The sequence below is a fragment of the Chrysoperla carnea genome, chromosome 3, assembly GCF_905475395.1.
Source record: "Chrysoperla carnea chromosome 3, inChrCarn1.1, whole genome shotgun sequence".
In the NCBI taxonomy this organism is placed as follows: domain Eukaryota; kingdom Metazoa; phylum Arthropoda; class Insecta; order Neuroptera; family Chrysopidae; genus Chrysoperla; species Chrysoperla carnea.
The window spans coordinates 5,595,035-5,615,158 of NC_058339.1; the positions used below are offsets into that span (position 1 = coordinate 5,595,035).

The 20,124-nt window shown below is 28.3% G+C and overlaps 2 protein-coding genes across 2 annotated transcripts in view; one reads left to right on the plus strand and one right to left on the minus strand.

Annotated features, from left to right (window-relative positions):
• Positions 1–20,124, plus strand: part of LOC123296799 (probable E3 ubiquitin-protein ligase NGR_a03640) — a 659,126-nt gene that overhangs the window by 222,879 nt on the left and 416,123 nt on the right. The window lies entirely within an intron of this gene.
• Positions 5,467–5,969, minus strand: LOC123295015. The gene is made up of 2 exons (XM_044876214.1): positions 5,640–5,969; positions 5,467–5,505 (listed from the first exon to the last, which is right to left on the minus strand). Exons 1-2 carry the CDS (start codon positions 5,967–5,969, stop codon positions 5,467–5,469), a joined length of 369 nt encoding a protein of 122 aa, XP_044732149.1.

A 20,124-nucleotide genomic window follows, 5' to 3' on the forward strand; every position in this document is an offset into this window, starting at 1 on the left:
TTAATTAAATTAAATTAAATTTATTATTTTATTAAACAATACAATATTTTACAGAACATGCCATTAAAGGGGATAGGGACAAAAAAGGAAGGGGAAGGTATGCAGCTATGGCTGACTTTGTTAGGAACTATCCCGGTGTGAACCATAGAAAATCATAGATAGGATAGCCGACACCTGATATAAAAAGATCAATGGAGGCTGGAGGCGCTCAATTTAAATTATCAAGAATGAAGCGCCTTAAACTTCTACAAATGACGTCTGTCGGTCGCCATATTAAATTTTCATTACTGCCATATCTGCAGTAGCATTTTCAGAGTTAAGACAAATCGGTTGACTTCTGATTGGTCAAAATCGGTCCACGCGTTTGGTCTCTAGTGTGCCATATAGGAACACACATATATAGTCTGATAAACAAATTACATCTCCTTGGCGTTGCTCAGTCGTGTAAAAAAAGTCTTTTTGGGATTATAAAAATATTGAATTTCAATATTTTACGAAGATTATCAAATAAACATGACCTTTGATTACCTTGAAACATTTTCTCTATCTAGACATTTTGATAATAATAAAAATATAAAAATATATTTTGTAACTAAAAACTTATAAATGTATATAAAGTGTAGTGTATGTAAGTAGGTATGTATGTGTATGTATGTATATAAATAGTAGGTACTAATATTATGCATTTTATTAAGCATAAATATAAAATAAATAAATAAAAAATAAATAGACGTCTACTATAAATTGCAATTAAGATGAAAAGTAGAAAGAAGATCGTTTTGAAATACTTACTTATACATACATATTACATATTACATATATAATATTAAATATGCTGCTTATTTATATAAATATATTACAACAAATAATATTTACTTACCATTATAAATATCTGAGCTGAGCTGGGTTGAGCTGAGAAGAAACAGAATCACATAATATTTAATTATAAAACCTACTTAACTTACATACAATTTATTGACCAAAAATTTATTCCTATATTTATATTGAAAATTTACTTTTAACTAATATTTCTTTTAGTTTATTTGTTCTCCGAATATAACTCACTGGTTTTAAATTATTTGAGCTTTTCGCTAGATGATACAATTAAAATTTTCATCTAGATATTTCATTTCCTTTAAATATCTCAAAAAACTATTTTTTTTGGGATTTTTTTCCTTATTTCTTTAATTTTGTCTTGTTTGTCCGATATATGATAAAACACAAGCCAAAGGTATTTTTCATGTATCTACTGGCCTGTTGGATTCATCAACTTTATATAAAATCAAAATCATTAGCCCTTTTCCCTTTGGTAAACAGAAATTTTATGCTTAGTAACTTTCCAGTACGGTTTAAATTAAATTCTGACCTATTATGACTTCAAGTGTAGATGCGAGTAGTTTTCAATATTACTACACAATTGTTTCAAGTACAGGTTAAAAAAATTTTTTAAATAGATTCACGAAGTCAATAGTTAAAAAACATAACACATACATACTATGCAATTTGCGCCCTCACGGATAAACATTGATGCTTACAAAAAAATGTTATAACAAAAGTTGTATATTTTTTTTATAAGGAACAATTTTTACATTAAAACTTTCGTTCTATTTCTAACAGTTTACAAGATGGGTCCTACAAACCCAAAACCCAATTGACCTACGTTGGTCATTTACGAACTCGACTTCACTTTTTACGTCCTGAATACACTGTTACGCCTGAGTCAGCTTGAAATCTTTCAAGCTCTCTCAACCGAAAATGGACTAATTAAGTGATTTTATGAACACCTATACCAAAATTTTGTTGATAGAATCAATATTTGTAAGCTCTAGTTACAAACTTTGGACCAAACTTAGTATACCATGTATACTAATATATAATTTATATTACATATATTCAGGGTATAATAATCTTTTACACAGTAATGGCTTAACTAATTCAAAGAAAATTTTTCTTTTTCAGGATGTATTTTTCATTCTGAAAATCATCATTTTACGATATTAAACAGGCCAAGTTGAAAAAAAAAGTATGAGTAGAAATTTAAATAAATATTACAAAAATAAAAATCGCATTGCATGAAGTGATGTTTTTATAAATAACTTCCCTTACACCCACATATGCTCAGTATACAGTGTTTCAGTAAACATATTGTATCTAATATGTATATATAAAAGGATTTATGAATAATTTATATTGATATATTAAAAATAAGTGACATATGATATATTTGTTATTTTAAATAACAATAATAATAATATTTATTTTATTTTAATTGTTATTTGTATTAAATATTGTATAATATTACAATAAATTATTAAATAAATACTGATATATAGGTACAACATATCCTGTGTGCAAAGTAGTTCACTGAATGAGCTAGATACACGGCGAAAATATTATGATATCTGTCTACTAAATTAACTGGAGCTAACAGTTCCACAGTTCTATTGATTAGGCAATTGAAAGATTCAAGGAAAAATATTAAATACAATAAATGGTGGAAACGCATATAAATTGTGCATAACATTACATCTTCCTATGTCCTTTGTATTTATTTGCGCTCCCACCATATTTATCTAGAAATGTGAACAGGTATTTAAATAGTATTGCGATATTATTCAGGTATTGTGAATAGGTATTTATTAGAGCTGTATGCTCCGCTGCCAAAGGCTTTACACAGGCCGACGGCCAAAAGCCTCTCCAAGAGATAATAGTAAAATTTGTGTTTAGCGAGCCGGCTTGTGGGTGAGTCTTTAGCGGTCGGGCTTAGCATAGTATAACTCTTAATGAATTACAGCTGCAGGTTAATGATAATTCATAATCGATGATCAAAAGTTGCAATTCAATAAATTGTAGGTTAAGACAGGGAAACGTCTGTCGGATCAGCTAGTAAAATAATATACATATATGACAAATGCCTCTGAAACCTTGGAAATTTGTTAATGAACCCTTAGATTAGAGCTACCATTTTATAACATGATAATCACGTAGAATTGTAAAAATGAACATTCAATTATCCTTGCTTAAACAATAATTTTTAATAAAATTCTCCGTTTTCTAAGCTTCTGTAGTTTTAAAAAGTTGTACTGAACATAGTTTTACCTAAAATAGATTTTTACTAATCTACACATTTTATTTCTATGATTTCATATTTTATTTATATAAAAAAAAATAAATAAAATAAATAATTGTATAAAAATAATAATAATAATTCTAAAATATAAAAAAAAAAAATATATATATTAATGTGTTATTAATTTTAATAGATGTAGTAATGAGAACTATTTACTATTTATTAAAAATGAAAGTTGACATTTTTTTTTCTTACTACTAAACAGTATTTATTTCTATACTTTTTTAATTATTAATAGTTTTTAATTATACAAATAAATAAAAAACCTAGTGAGTTTTTAGTGTTGGACATTTTGAAAAATGGATATAATATTTTTAATATATTAATTAAAATGAATTTATTACTATGAAAATATTATTTTTGTTTGTTAAAGTTGATTAAAAATTATTGAAAAAGTTTTTGTATATTTCTTAAAAAATATATTGATTAGTTAAAATCTATGTTTGAATTATTTATTGCTTACATAAGTTGAGTTTGAGGTCATACAAGGTGAATCAAAAGATTATCGAACTTTTACCAATAAATGCACATTATTTTTTTATAATTGGAACCGATTTTTTTGATCAAACATAAAAAACAATGTTACTTTTAATGTAAGATATAATTTTCTGAAAACTTCGATGTTTTCTGTTCTCTGTCAATAAAATTTGTAACATTGTATGCTGTTGTCCTTTTATTATTTATAATTTATGTTAAAATTGCAATTTTTAAATTATGAAATTTTGACTACTATAATTAATTTAAAAATTCAAAAAACACAGTTATTTCAAAGTTTTAAGTTTTTATTTCTACCGGCATCCCTCATGGCTGCCAATCATTATTTGAAATTTTGCAAGTATTAATTTTCATAAAAAATATGTTTAATTTACGCATTATTTGCTGGTTGAAATATTTTAAATATTTTGTCAAATAGTTGTGTATGAACGGTTGATTTTTCAATAGGCATCATCTAATAAAATAATATAAAATCGATGTTTCCTCATTTGTTCGAAAAACAGGTTTTTGATCGATTGTAGTAATGTCTATGTACTCGTACTTATTGCATATCTTATTTTTAATTTATAATTTTGTATTAAAATTCTATACACATGACTCAAGGTGGAATATCCTTCAAGACTGACATTTCATAGAAAGCTTCGAGTTTGTAATCAATAATTTCTATTTATGGATATTGAATTCACATAATTTTCTGCTTTGTCTTATTGGATCGAAGTATGAGCTCATAATCTCAAATATTATTTAATATAATAATAATAAACTTTATTGATATGCCAATTGGCTAATCAAAGTAATACATAGTTAACATTATATAACTTATACATAAAAAATCAGAATAAAACTGAAAGATAACATATTACAAAAAGAATCATCATGAAAAATATAAATAATTTTAAATATAAAGAAATTTTAAACCAAATGTCCAATCAGAAATAAATGAATAAAATAAAATAAAATATGGTCACAAGTACACAAGGCAAACTGAAATTCAAAGATATTGTGAGCGCTTGTCCAAGATGAAACGCAAATATTTATACACTGCCTTAAGATCTACAATATTCTTAGTGTCCAAAATCAATTTCGTATTATTCAATCCGCGACTGTGAAGATCATTTCTTTCATTCCCTACTGTCCCATAGCACTCCTCTATAAGATGTTCAATTGTTTCAATTCCGTTACACAGAACACAAACCCTATCCCCGCTTCGGTTTTTCTTATTTTCCCAAGCAAACCTGTTCATTCTGAAAATAGCAATAGTTCTTCTTACATCTCTGTCTGTTAAATTTACATACATTGCTCCACCCTCATAGTGATCCAATTTTGAATACAAATCCAATGAAACCTTATTCCTCACATCCAATAGCATTTCTTTCAGGAAGTACTCATACACTGTACTTTTGACATGTTTTCTGATCTCCAAATAATTGTCATGAGCCACATCCATCGCGTTAAATCCTAATTCCAATAATTTGTTTTTAATTATTGGAGTTGTATCGTTTAAGCTGTAACAATTTCTCTGTAATATTTTGTTGCTTAAATGAATTCGACAATAATAGTTTATAAGATGTTGTAATATAGTGGCTTCGATCGAGATTTCCCCTAACTCCAACTTAACCGCACTGTTTGGTGATGATTTTGCAACTCCTAAAACTTCTTTATAAAAGCTATGAACAAATATACCGATAGACTTTTCACATTTTTCTAGACCCCAAATTTCTTTCCCATATAATAAGATGGGTAGTACCATCACCCTAAACATATTTAATAGAATTTTAGGTGGAAAATTTTCATAGCTATAAATTTTTCTTCGAATCACCATTAATGCTTTGTTGGCTTTCTCAATCATTTTGCTTTGATGCAGACCCCATTTTCCGTTGCTGCAAATAAAAAGCCCCAAATATTGAAAGTTATCAACTACCTCGATTTTGAAACCATTATACATCCAATTTTCGTTCCTGCCCTGCTTGCTACCATTTCGGATTGTTAGCATTTTCGTTTTTTTCACATTAACCGTTAACTTCCATTTGTCGCAATAATCTTCAAGCCCTTTTAAAGCTCTTCGCATTCCACCAACTGAGTTTGACAACAGAACTGCATCATCGGCATATAACTGAATTTTAATTTCATCCCCTCTGATACACGGAGAAATAGTTTCAAGACCTTCCATATGATTAACAATATCATCGATAAATAAAACAAACAATATAGCAGACAATTGACATCCTTGTCTTAATCCCTTCATAGTGTAAAATACGTCCGACACATGATATTTATCAATACGTACACAGCATCCAGGTTCTTTATATATTGACTTTAAAATTTCCACCATATTTACAGACATTTTCATTTTTAACAGTTTTTTCCATAATAAATTTCTATCGACAGAATCGAATGCCTTTTCAAAATCAATGAAACAGCAATACAATTTATTACGTTTTAATGTAAGTGTTTTTTGAATCAATGTTCTCATAACTAGTAAATTGTCCAGTACCTCATACCCCACTCTAAATCCTGTTTGATATTTAGAAATTTTCTGTTCAGTCTCAACCCATTCTTGAATCCTCATTGACAACAGCTTAGTGTAAATTTTACTGATACTCGGCATTAAAGTCAATCCTCGATAATTATTTGGATCCAGTGCACTTCCCCTGCCTTTAAATAAATTACAAATTATACCGACATTCCATTCCTTTGGAAATATTTTGACTTCCATCAACTTGTTTAATAAATTCACAAAAATAATCAAAGCTTCATTATTATTCAAAAACCCACACTTTAAAAATTCATTCACAATACCATCTCTGCCGCCAGCTTTATTTGATTTTAAATTACTTAGTACCAAGCGAACCTCTGAAATATTTATCGCTGCATCCAAAACATCGCTGTAAGTGTTATATTCTCTTTCATCGCTAATTTCCCCCAAGTTAATTTTCGCATAATCACACTGTTCGCCGTATAAATTCCGATAGTGTTGAATCCATTCATGAGGTGCAATATTATTAAAATTATTATTATTATTGGCTCTATGATCATTATTTTTCAATAACAGCCAGAGCCCTTTATTGTCCTTTGCCTCTAAAGCTACATGTATTTCCTGAATATATTTTAATCCGTGCTCAAATTTTTTCGTTCTGCATAAATTTTTATAATATTTTCGACATTCTACATATTCTATAATGCTTTCCTGATTTACATTTTTCCTCATGATTCGTAATTTACATTTTAAATCTTTCTTCTTGCTTTTACATTCAGCATCAAACCAAGTGTTTTTGTTGTTTGCATTTGGCGCTCGACCAATAAACTCACTTTCCATTTCACTTCCCAAGAAACTAAGCCATTTATGCATAAGCAAAACTGTATTGGTTATATCATTTGATTCAAGCATCCATTTTATGCCAATTAAAAATAACTCAGTTTCATTTCCATTCAAATTACGTAAAAAATTATCCCTCTCATTTTCCTTCCATTTAAACTTTCTGATTTTAGATCCTACTGAGCGTTTTTCTCCTTCCGTTTTTATCGAATTCAGTTGTACCTCCACAGGAAAATGCTGTGATTGACTTTCATCTCCCACTTTTAAATCAATGCCGTCGTTCCACAATGCGGGCGTTACAATAACATAATCTACTAAACTGCAGCCATTTTTCGATACAAAAGTCAACTCGCCCGCCTTATCACTTTTAGTTCTACCATTTAAAATTATAAAATCTAAATCGCGTACAAATTTTAAAAATTGCTTATTATTTATTAAACAAATGATAGGTACATAACGTCTAATACGCCTATAGAAGTTTTCCCTTGAAAAAAATCCGACGAAGAATTTCGATTTTATGAAATTCTTCACTCAATTAGAAATGAATGTGATAGCGAATGTATGTTGATGGAATCATGTAAATCTGGGTGTGTCACTTAGTTAATTATTACTAAGACAATTAGTAACAATTATGGTTGCTAATTTTTTTTTTTGTTTGAATAATTTAATTTTAAAAGATTGTAAGAATTAATAAGAGGAAGTATAAATCTTTTTCTGTATTAAATATGCCGACTATTTTAATTAGATATGGAATCTCCCATATGATTACAATAATAAAATAATATACTTTTCAAACATTGTTTATTTTTCATACATTGTCTTATGAAAACTCACTGAATTGTATATTTTCACACGCTGTCATTATATCTAATGGTATGTTCATACTTGAAAATGTTCATTTGAAGATAGAAAATGGCATGTTTTACGCATAAAGATTATCAAATGTACAAATTTTATGAATATAAGCCATAGCTTTCTATTCTGAAATATTTAATACTTCTTCCTTGATTTCATTCGTAATTACGCAAACGGGCAGCAGTACTTTATGTTCAAAGTACTTTGATACGTAAATTATTTATAAGCTACTCATAGAATAAGCTTTTTTCAGATTTTTGCTAACGCTATCTTTGGTATTGAAACGCCTTAACATAATTTTTGAATGGATACTCACTTAAGGATGTGTGAGCATGGTAGTGGGGGCACAAATTTAAAAATAGATATTTTCAATTTTGATGATAAATTTATATTATTACTTGACGATATAAGACGAAAAGTAAGAATAAAATTTTTCGATATCTGGCTTAATTTTCAAAATATCGAAAATTGAAAATTTTGTTTAATTATTTAGCTTTCGATATTTCGAAAACCAAGACACATATCGAAAAATTTTATTCTTATTTTTCGTCTACATTCATGAATTTATAACAAAATTCATTATCAAAGTTGAAAATAAGATAAAAATAATTTCAACCCTTAATCTACCCTGCTCTTACATCCCTTATATGGACGGTGACACTTAGTTTTTTTCTTTTCTAAATCATTGCTAATATGTTTACTTTCTATTAAAAAGTTTTTTTAAAATTTGTTTTCATTCATTCCAAATGAAAATGATCAAAAACTTCCAAAATATGTCGTTTTTTGAGATTCCTCCATAAGAGCCAATGCATTTTATATCGATTTTTAATGACTTTTTTCTTAAAAATTTGCACGGATACCTAAGCTGAAGTTTTAACCACATATTCTTCGAGTAAAAGACTACCTACAAACAAATTTTGAGCCTTTAAATCAAACATTGTTGTCATGCTCATACATCCTTAAATGAATCATTCTGTATAAAGATTCGTTTACATGTAAAACATTAGCCTAATTTAACTGTGCCTTTAGATTTTAAATAAAAATACATAACATAATGTTAATGTTAAACTATTTATACTGAAATGGGAACTTATCGGTAGGTTTTATCTGTTTTTTTACATCATAGGTATATGTATGCAATTACTTTTAAAGTCATAGCCTTTAGGTGTATTGTAAAGTACATATTTTTTTTTAAATAAAAACAAAGATAACATTAATATGCATCTTTATAATATAATAAAAGATAGAAATAATATTAAATAGGTAAGAAAACACAAGTGACGTTTAGTGTGTTTGTTCGATAGGTACCTTATAATATTACATATATTTTAGTTTAGTTATATAGTGTGTACTTACTTTAATACTCCTTGCTGTGAGCTCTGTGTGCTCTGTGCGCTCTGTGCGTATAAAATAACATTTTGATGAGTTTGTTTTCTTCATGCTCTATAAAATTATTATATGGGAGGAGTTATCATTCTTAAAAATATTTACCACTAAAAAATATTTAATTCAACCAATAAGATACGGTGCTCGTTGGCTATCAAAAATATGCATCAAAATACAATGTACATACTTATGTACGTATGTATCTATGTAGGTACCTGGAACCTACTCTTCTTCACAGATATTTATTTCTTGTTCACATTGCAAGCAAGCTCCTTCCTTATCGTCATTATTGATTCTATCGACGTTCAATGATTTGTAATAATATCGTTACGATTCACACGTTAACGTATAAATTATAATTCTAACTTATATTATAAATGTGAAAGTAACTCTGTCTACCTGTCTGTTATGTTTTCACGCCTAAACTGCTAAACCAATTTTTATGATTTCGTGTTTAGAGATAAATGGTTCCATCTTAGGAAGGAACCTAATGTACATTTTTGTATAAGTTTGTATGGGATTCATTTGTATCAAAAGTTTGGGGTTAGGTTATTCACAGTATTATAATTTATATATAAGAATATATATTATCTATTTTAATATTTATTTGAATAATTATATCATATATTTTCCCCCGAAAATAGCAAAATCACCTCTAATTAGAACTATATAACGTACTAGCTGCGTCCGCGCTGTTACCCGCGATTAAAAGAGAGTGTTGTTATCCGTGATTAAAAGAGATTTTGAGAATTTTTATCGCTACTGTGTAAATTAATTAAGCTTTTTTGCGAAAAATGCGTTTTTTTTAAACTTTTACATAACTCTTTAAAAAACACGGTTCCTGTACGCCATGCCATAAGAACTGTGTATTTTTTCGGGATAAAAATTAGTCAATGTCATTTTTTGACCCGTTAACTACCAATACCTATGTATCACCGTCGTCTCTAAATTTCATACTTTTCATTTCTTAAAAAACAATTTAGGTCACAAAGTTTCTTGAAGCTCTAACGTATCAAATGCAGAAAACCGCATTCAAATCTGACTTACTGTTCAAATTTTGACTGTTTTTAGTGTTTCGGTTCCGCAACTAAATAAAAAGTTATCGTGTAACTAAACACTCTTTTTAAAAACAATGATAATAAGTGATCATCTGCGATGACGATACTCTTCACTCTTTAGAAGTTTCTTTTCTAGCTTCCTTTTGAATTGATCATTTGTGTGTATAAGTTTGTATATCTGTGAGTACTGTGTATGTATCTCTGCCTATTGATCACATCTCGAATACTCTGCAACTTTGTGTATTAGTGTTTGTGTGATGAGTGCCATCTTCTTCATTGTGTCATTCTTTTGTTTTTTGTTTTTCTTCTTATTATGTTTTTGGAATGTTTTAAAACGAATGAAATTTAATTATTTATTTATTTTTAATTCTTTTATTTATTTTCTCTTGAATTTTGATTAATTCGTTTTTTTTTCTTTGGTTGTTGTTCCATGTATGTGAAGTTTACTTGAGGTCGAGATCGAACAGAACTTGAATAAGAAAAGTGGAAAAATTATAATTTATTTAATGTCCTAATTAGGTAGTTTCCTCATGTTCGTTTCATTTATTTCTGTCTGAACACATGACATATATAAAACATATAATGTATAAACACGTACATTACAGTTTGTAAATTACCGTTTGCTTTGCGTTTTTAATGGTTCATCATGTACCTACGAGGCTAATACTCTTAACTCTTAGCGAAGGAAGACCTTTGCTTTTTCTTTTTTTAAATTGTTGACGGATACCGATTACACACGGCGTTTTCGAAGCACTTATACTTACATTTTCACAGATACCATTGGAAGCTTAAATTTGATACAAGAACGGATTTCTTGTGAGTCATAAAACGGATTTGACTTTAGCTTGTCTCCTTTTAACCGTTTTTTTAACCTATAACACTCTCTTTTTTTTGTTTTTAATGCTGAGAATGCAAAATATGCTGAGAACTGTGAAAAAGCCTAATTTTTAATTTGTTCCAGTAAGCGAGACAATATTTTCATATAAATTCCAGTTGCACTATAAAATTTACATTCTTGGGAGAATGTAATTTTTCACTTAATTCCTTACAAACAATATAATTTTCAGAAATTCTAGATATGTAAAACTGTCTTGCTTACTTCGAGCGTGTGCAAAGTAACTGTGCGCAAGTAAATAGATATTTATCTATAATAATGTCGGAAAACTACTAATTGGTTTAGTACGAAAATGTTATTTATAAGGTTTATATCTTTTACACGCATTGAGGTCTAAGAGACTTCAACGCTTAAACAAGTTACAAACTAGTTCGTTAACATCTGTTAAACACTACATTATCCCAAAATTATGGTTATTTTATGAACACCCATACCAAAATTTTGTTAGAAGCATCAACAATTTTAAGCATTACAAACTTGGGTCTAAACTGAATATACCTTAATATATATTACATATTTACAGGGTAAAAAAACTATTCATTTTGTGTTGATAAACTAATCCTTTCATTGGTTTAAAACATTTTATATGCATATAAAATAGTTGGTAATGATTTTTAAACTAGGAATAAAAGATTTTTGTACCGATTAAATTAATTGAAATTATTAAGCGCAGAAGTTAAAACATTTACACATTGGAAGTCAAATAAAAATACGGTCATAAAAATGAATATAAAAACTTTTTATCTGCACAAACAAATAAACAAATTGTTAAAACAATATTAAGATGTTAATGTTTCATGCAAATACTAACTTATCTGAACCTACAAATTTTATTATACCTCATTTTTATTCTTTAAGAGAAATCAAATTTGTAAGATTGAAAATGTTTCTAGAACACCAAAAATATAATGAAAGAAAAATTCTTAATATCAAACGATATAAAGTTGTCATCAACGCGAAATCAAATTTGCCAAATGGGCCGACGAATGTGATACAACTCCCGTACGGGGTTGCGTGGTGAAGTTGACACAAACGCATGAGTTGTTTATATGAAAGTAATATACTGTCTAACAAATTTCAAATACTGTTGTTTTAAAATGCAACATAGTTTTAAGGCATCTTTTTTTGATTGGTTCTATCACTCATAAATATTATAACAAAATAATGATGTGGTTGTCACAGCCACAGGAGCAGATTTATTAGTTTATTCTGCTAGTCGAATTTGAACCAACGTCACATGGATTGCTATTGAATATAGTGTCTTAAATCCACTGCTCTACCGATTGCGTACGTATAAGTAATACTCTAAATCAATAGGGGAATCCTACTTGTGGAGTAGAATGACCCAAGTGCTTTTACATAATAATAAGATGATTTTAATATATATTAAAAAATTCTTCTGACATTTGAAGACAATAAAATCTCAAAATTTTGCATATATATAATTCTTTTAATATATAATTTGTGTTTAATGGCCAAATAAAATTTAAAAAAAAATTAAATATATTTTAATATCGGTATCGGTACAATATTTACGATGAAATCCTATATTTATAAATAATAATATAATGTATGGTATAATGCATTATTAAAAATACATTAAATGAATATGCGTACCTATATTATAAAGATACACTTTTCATTATGATTGCAACAAAATATTTTAGCTATTAAAAAACCTACAGAATGTTTTGTATTTATCCAGAGTAGAAAACTATGACTGTTTTTATGGTAAAAATACTTTAGTATGGTACCAACACTGTTGTACTTTTAGTTTTCAGTATCTTAAGTGTCTAAATAGTATATTTTCTTTGTAATTGTTAAGTTTTCCTTAATTATGTTTATAAGAACGTTAAAATTCGACTTATTTTACTTTTGGATTCTTCTAGTACTCAAAAATGGCATTATAGTACATTTTTATATCTTTAAAATGGGTTTAAAGCTCCTACCTTGTGTCTTGTAATATTAATTTCTTTGATTTCTTTTAAAATACAATTCAAAAAACAATTATTGTGAGTTAGTATTAATCACAAATTATTTTACTTATAAATAAGATTTTAATATACCAAAGCTCTATTTTTTTACCTTTTCTCAATAATTTATGCGAGGATGGTTAGATTCATAATTCGATTCACTACAAAAAGTTTTTGAGGATTTGAAACAAAAAAATTTAAACCCATGAAATAAATGGTGGAAACGCATATAAATAATATATTAAATTACATCTTACTGTTAAAATGTATTTATTTGCGCTCACACCATATTTATCTTGAACAGCTATTTGAGTAGTATTTGAGGTATTATTCATCATTATTCTGGTATTGCGAATAGGTATTTATTAGAACTAGTGAGCGCAACAAGAACCACTGCCGAAGGCTCTAGCCAGGACAAAAGCCAGTTATTCCATAGTTATAAGTTTTCATTTCCGTCGACAGTCCTGACTGATAATTTTTTTTATGAACATAATTTTAACAAGTGATCAAGTGATTCAAAATTGAAACGACTGATTTATAAAAATTTCTCTGTTAATAATTATTACACTCCCTGTAGTAGGATTCATAATGAATAGTAAGCGCATATTAAATATATATTTAATATTATATCAGTGAATGTCGGGCGGGAGGGATAAAATACGGAATTGATGAAGTGAAAATATTTTAATTATTTCTATTACTGTTTACCATTCAAATACTGTATATATTTTGTACTTTTTCCACACATTATTACCTGCTATGACTGCTATAATGGCTGCTATGCGCAATGATTTTTTTTTTTTTTTTTTGATGGTGCAGCAGTAAAAAGCGAACGACGACGTTCAGTAACCATTATTGATAATATTTTAATGCTAATTCTTAAGATAAGACATTCTATAAAAATAAACTGTTTTAAGTGCTTGATGATTGTGGTCAATCGATTCATTCTATGCTATTTTATTATATATATTTTATAATACATTGCAAATCAGACAGGGAGGCTCATCTTAAATTGGTTAACGCTATAAATAATTCATCTTTGCATGTATTCAAGATATGACATAATATAGGAATCAGTAAAATTATATGTCTGTTTAGCTGTGTATATTACGTCGTCATAAAGACCAAATTATAAGACCGATTTCAACCCATCAGCTCTCACGTTTTGAGAATTAAGATCGTCTAAGAAATTTGACGGGCGTGCAGACCGCGTGAGAAATCTTCTCATCATTCGACTTAAGATTACCGAATAGTTAACGCGAGTTCTGAGGGGTTTAAGAAATTTCGGTTAAAGAAATTAATAGTTTTTAATATACAGCTTAGAGCATCTCGACACAATTTTTTTTACAATGGGGCAAATATGCGTCTTTTGGAACAAACTAAATGCATTAGAACAATACTCTTAAGTTATATATACGGTCTTGAAACTTTTAATTAATTTTTATTGGACCAGCCTGTATTTTTTTTAAATATTCTCAAGGACAACTACACAGTGCTCTGTGGTATTTTATATTGTAATGCACAAAGCTTTTTAGATAAGCAAGGGAATGGGGGATTCTTTCCCCTCTTCTCAATGTTTCGTACCTTAATCTTAGAAATACATTTATTTTATGAGAGTTTATTTTCAGATTTATAGATGTATAAATTTTAAAGGTCCCATTTTTATACCATGTATATATGAAATATACATAGTATTATAAGTTTAGTCCCAAGTTTGTAACGCCTAAAAATATTGATGCTACAAAAATAAAATTGGTATAGGTGTTCATAAAATCACCTAATTAATCCATTTCCGGTTGTCCGTCCGTCCGTCTGTGGTCACGATTACTCAAAAACGAAAAGAGACATCAAGCTGAAATTTTTACAGCGTGCTTAGGACGTAAAAAGTGAGGTCAAGTTCGTAAATGAGCAACATGGGTCAATTGGGTCATGGGTCCGTAGTACCCATCTTGTAAACCGTTAGAGATAGAATAAAAGTTTAAATGTAAAAAATGTTCCTTACAAAAAAATAAACAACTTTTGTTTGAAACATTTTTTTGTAAAGATTATTGTTTACCCGTGACAGCGCAAATTAGTTCAGAACATAATTGATATGTTATATACATATAACACATAGTATCAATTATTTGCATAGCAACAACATTGTTTATTTCAAACATATACGTCACTTATAAGATTGTATTATTTGTTTGTGTATCCGTCTGTGGACATGATAACTCAAAAACGAAAAAAGATATCGAGCTGAAATTTTTACAGCGTACTCAGGACGTAAAAAGTGAGGTCAAGTTCGTAAATGAGCATCATAGGTCAATTGGGACTTGGGTCCGTAGGACCCATCTTGTAAACCGTTAGAGATAGAACAAAAGTTTAAATGTAAAAAATGTTCCTTATGAAAAATTAAACAACTTTAGTTTGAAACATTTTTTCGTAAACATCACTGTTTACCCGTGAGGGCGACAATTAGGGCGGAAATTTTATAATATGTACTATACTTGATTATCAGTTATGTATGTGTCACATGTTGGTATATGTAATGTGATAAAGAAATCAACACTGACTATACATGGTATTTCAACAATTAACTCAGTCAATTGTTTGTTTTCACTTGTATTTATTCTTTTTCTCCCGAAATACGATCAGTGAAAGTATTATTTTTAAACTTTTATATATATTAGCATATCATTCAGGTTATCAGGAAAGGGTTTGCATTATTTTTTCGCAAAACCTATAATTTCGTTCATTTAAGACGTGTAACCTATAATTTTCTCTTCCTGTTTATTAATGCACTCGAATATGTAATCCTACTAAATTTGAGTCATAATTTTCAAATTTTTGATCACTCTTAACCTAGCTCTAATAGGTTTCAAAAATGTGGAATCCTGGTCTCGGAATTAAGCACAAAAGTGATAGCTACCAAAAAACTGACATTACAGCTGAAAAGGTCGGATCAAATTTGCCTGTGTTATAAAAAAAATCAAATTTTTTAATTTTATGATGTCATCAGAATCCAAAAAATTCAATTTTGCTCTATCACATCCAAATTTTATCCAATTTTGATCAACTAAGTATGTAATCCTACTAAAATTGGGTCGTGCTTTTCAAATGTGTGATCACAATTAGCCTAGCTCTAATAGGTTTCAAGAGTTTGGAGTCCTGGTCTCAGAAGTAAGCACAAAAGTAATAACTACCGAAAAACTGACATTACAGCTGAAAATAACGATCCAAAATTTGTGGGAGTACTGACGGGTTAACGTATTTCTGTTTCAATGAACTCATTAATTATATTTTTTATAATAATTTTAAATGGGTAATAATTAAGACATATATTATACATTTTCGCATCTGGCAGATTTGAGAATATTTCTAAAAGGACATAGAAGAAATATTATTTATTGATTGAAACATACTGTAAAAACAATCAAACTTATAGGAGTATAATATTACATTTACTACATTTATATATTTGCATCTCACTCTAAATTCAAAATGAAACAAGAAAAAAATTTAGATGACTCTGTGAAGTTTATAATATATGGCCTACATGTTTTTCACATTAGGTGTATAAGATAACAATGTCACCAAATTAAGCTGCATGCAAATATACACACAGACTCACTTTATTTATGCCAAAAAAAAACTTCTTTATTTTTAAATTTAATAATAAGAATAGTACTTACTTTTGGGTCAAAATCAAAATAATACCATGTTTGTATATTTGTGTAAATTGGGAATATTTTACTATACTACTATTTCATTTTTATAGTCTTTGTAGTTTTGTTTCACAAAAAAATTTTTTGAAAAAAGACTGCTTTTGCTGTTATTCGATAATAACTGAAATTTGATGTACATAAAAATGTTTACAGTGTGGTTATTGTTATTGCCAAGACGTGCGAAACCTAATTTCGGATAGCTAACGAAGCCTAATACCGGATAGCAGTAATATTTAATGCCACTAATTTTGGGACATACATTTCAGAATTTATCGTATCTTCAAAAAATTTCGAAAACGCATTATCGTGGTTTCCACATTTGGTATAAGGGTTAATGTAGACGAATAATAATGATTCTTTCGAATACGATAAAATTTTCGATATTAGGCTTCGCACTAATTTATCGTAATTATTGCGAAATCATGGTGAAAGTTGTATTTTTTGTAAGCTTTCTTGAAAAGATGCATTTCAACTAAAGATTCCTCCTTGAATCGAGCTTTTATAGTTTTTTATTTTACTACTTATACTTACTTATAAATGCTGTAATAGAATCGATTTTCTAGAAAGAACTTTTAGTTTTAAACAGAATTTAAAAGTAAAATTTAGTTTATTATAAAAATTAACTCTTATGAAGTTTTAGCAAATTAATTAATTCTTTTTTTTGCAGGTAAATTAACATTTTCATATTTTAATTGGATCAAGTAATTTGATTATTTTTATAAGTACAAAACTATATTAAATGACAATAAGTAAACTTTACGATTATTTTCAATGTTTTTATTGCTTAAATCGTAAGACCGTAATGCCATTGATTCAAAATGTTTCGTGAGTGAACTATTTTGACTAAGAAAGGAATAACACCACAAATATTTATCGGAAATAAAGCCTTAATAATCCAATTAAACATTTTTGAAAAAAACAAACCGTCTTGAACACTTATATTACGTCATAAGAACAAAAAAAAAAGTTACCATGGTTATTTATTGATGGTATTTGAATGGATAGTTGTCATTATTGAATTATGATGATCGGCGGTTTTGTGGTTTTTTAAATAATCTACAATAAAAAAATAAAAATAAAAATATATATTTACAAGGTGTTTCATAATTCACTACAGAACTCTTGATATATATTTTGAGTTAATTGATTTGATTAATTGATTTCGTTTGGACTATTTGAGAAATTAAGCCTAAGATCGATATTTGGTAGAGAGCTTTTTCATTCGTCTTTCAAAAGCTTGCGCTAGAAGTGAAGAGTTTCGCAGCGTATTTTAGAACACCTTGTACATACGTATATATATAAGTACCTACCTAAAATCAGTATCAGTATTATTTACAATAAAAAGTAAACTTAAGATATAGATTTGCTTACTAAGTAAATATAATTGACAACCACAAACAAGTAAAGCATCATTGACTTTATTAAAATTAATTAGTTTAGTATTATTATTTAATATTATTTATTGTATATCTGTACTTGATCAACCATTAACAAAACAGTTATTTATAAATACATACAAACATTGAACCTAGCCACCATACTTTTTTTTAATTTTAATTTTATTTTGTTCGTGGAATTGCAATATTTACTTGATTGCACGCGATTATTTATATGCTGACTTCAAAAATTCATTTACACTGACTGTTATAAGATGATCGAATACAAAAAAATATATTGATCGATTGATAATCATCGATCAATATCTGTTTGTTTTAATTTTTAAATTTTATTTGCATTGTCAGTAACAATAACAGAAGTGTTTGTAAGCGGTATGTCTCAAAGAGGAGTCAGATCCTCAAACACGGATCTTAAGACGTTTTTTGAAACGAAAGCATGTAAAAAATTATATTGAGGAATATAACGATGAATTTATTCAAGTAAAAGAATATAAAGAAAAAGAAAGGCAATTAAATTAATTTTCTGCCATTTATGATTATGTACCCATTTTTCTCTCACTCAAAAGTCAAAACCATCAAGAACAGGAAATGTTCAAAAACTTTTAATACTTGTAGGTCGACCAATAGCGGATATCTTAAGCGCACATAAATTTGAAAAGCAAACTTATGGTTTGACGAAAGTAGAGAATTTACAAACTCCAAACCTTGGCAAATTTTGAATCATTGAGTAATATTTAAATTTTGAATACTTAAATTTCACGATCTTACCAGAGAAATTTTTTTTGTTTTTAGATTGCCTCACGCCGGTTTAATAACCTGGAATGTGAGTTTAGGGATAAAAAACTTTATTTCTTGAGTACTTACATGCTTAATCATCGAAAGATAGGTGCCATCGATAGTTACATTTAAAATGAAATTTCCATCATAATTTTAAGAAAGCTTCTTTTCTAGTCGGTCTTGGAATATAAACATTCTTCTCAGATTTGTTGAGCTTATTACTTTATAGTTGTAGAAAAGTTATTTTTATTTTTATTAAGGACGATAGATGCTTTTGCCGACTGTAAAATGAATGAAATATGTGAAGAAACGTACATTTTTTTAGCATATTGTATGTGAGAGATGTTAACACATTTCGTCTACATAATCTATCCAATGTACATCACATACAACATATAATAAGTTTTAACAGGGTGTCTTTTGAAATTAATATATCTGTTATAGTTCAGGGCAAAAAAGGTTAATAGATTATCCACAGTTTAACTTAACAGCACTGAAACTGTATCTGAAACTTAAAACCAACATGTGAATGCATAACCAATGCCATTCATTAGCGTAGATTGGGAAGGGTCTTAATACTAAAACTCCCTAGTTAGAGAACTGGAATTTTAAGCATTGGATACAGATGAACCGATTTTAATTTTTTTGGTTTCATTTGAAAGATAATTTAACGGAGAGTAATCTTAGCTATGTTTCAAATGCAAGCTTAGGGTTTCATACCCGAAAAAGATAAAAAATTGACGATGATCTTTAAAATCGATTCAGTTTTGAAAATTCACATAACACATAATTTTACCATAAAAATAATTACTATGGAAAATAATGGTATTGAACCTGGCTTAGTTCATTTATAAAAGTGAAATGGTAAAATTATTAGGTAATTAAAAATAATGATTCAAAAGAACAAAGTCAACTCAAATATTACAATTTCAATTCTCCAAAAACTTATAGCTCTCTAAGTATCCTTTTCATCTCATATGATGTTCTTGACCATCACTTTGATATTGATTTAAGAAGGAGTTTTATAAGCTTAAAGTGTTTATCTGTGCGTCTGTGTGTTTCTCAGTGGCATCGTAGCCCCTAAACGGTTGAACCGACTTGATTGCGAATATTTAATAGCTAAGCTTTTCGG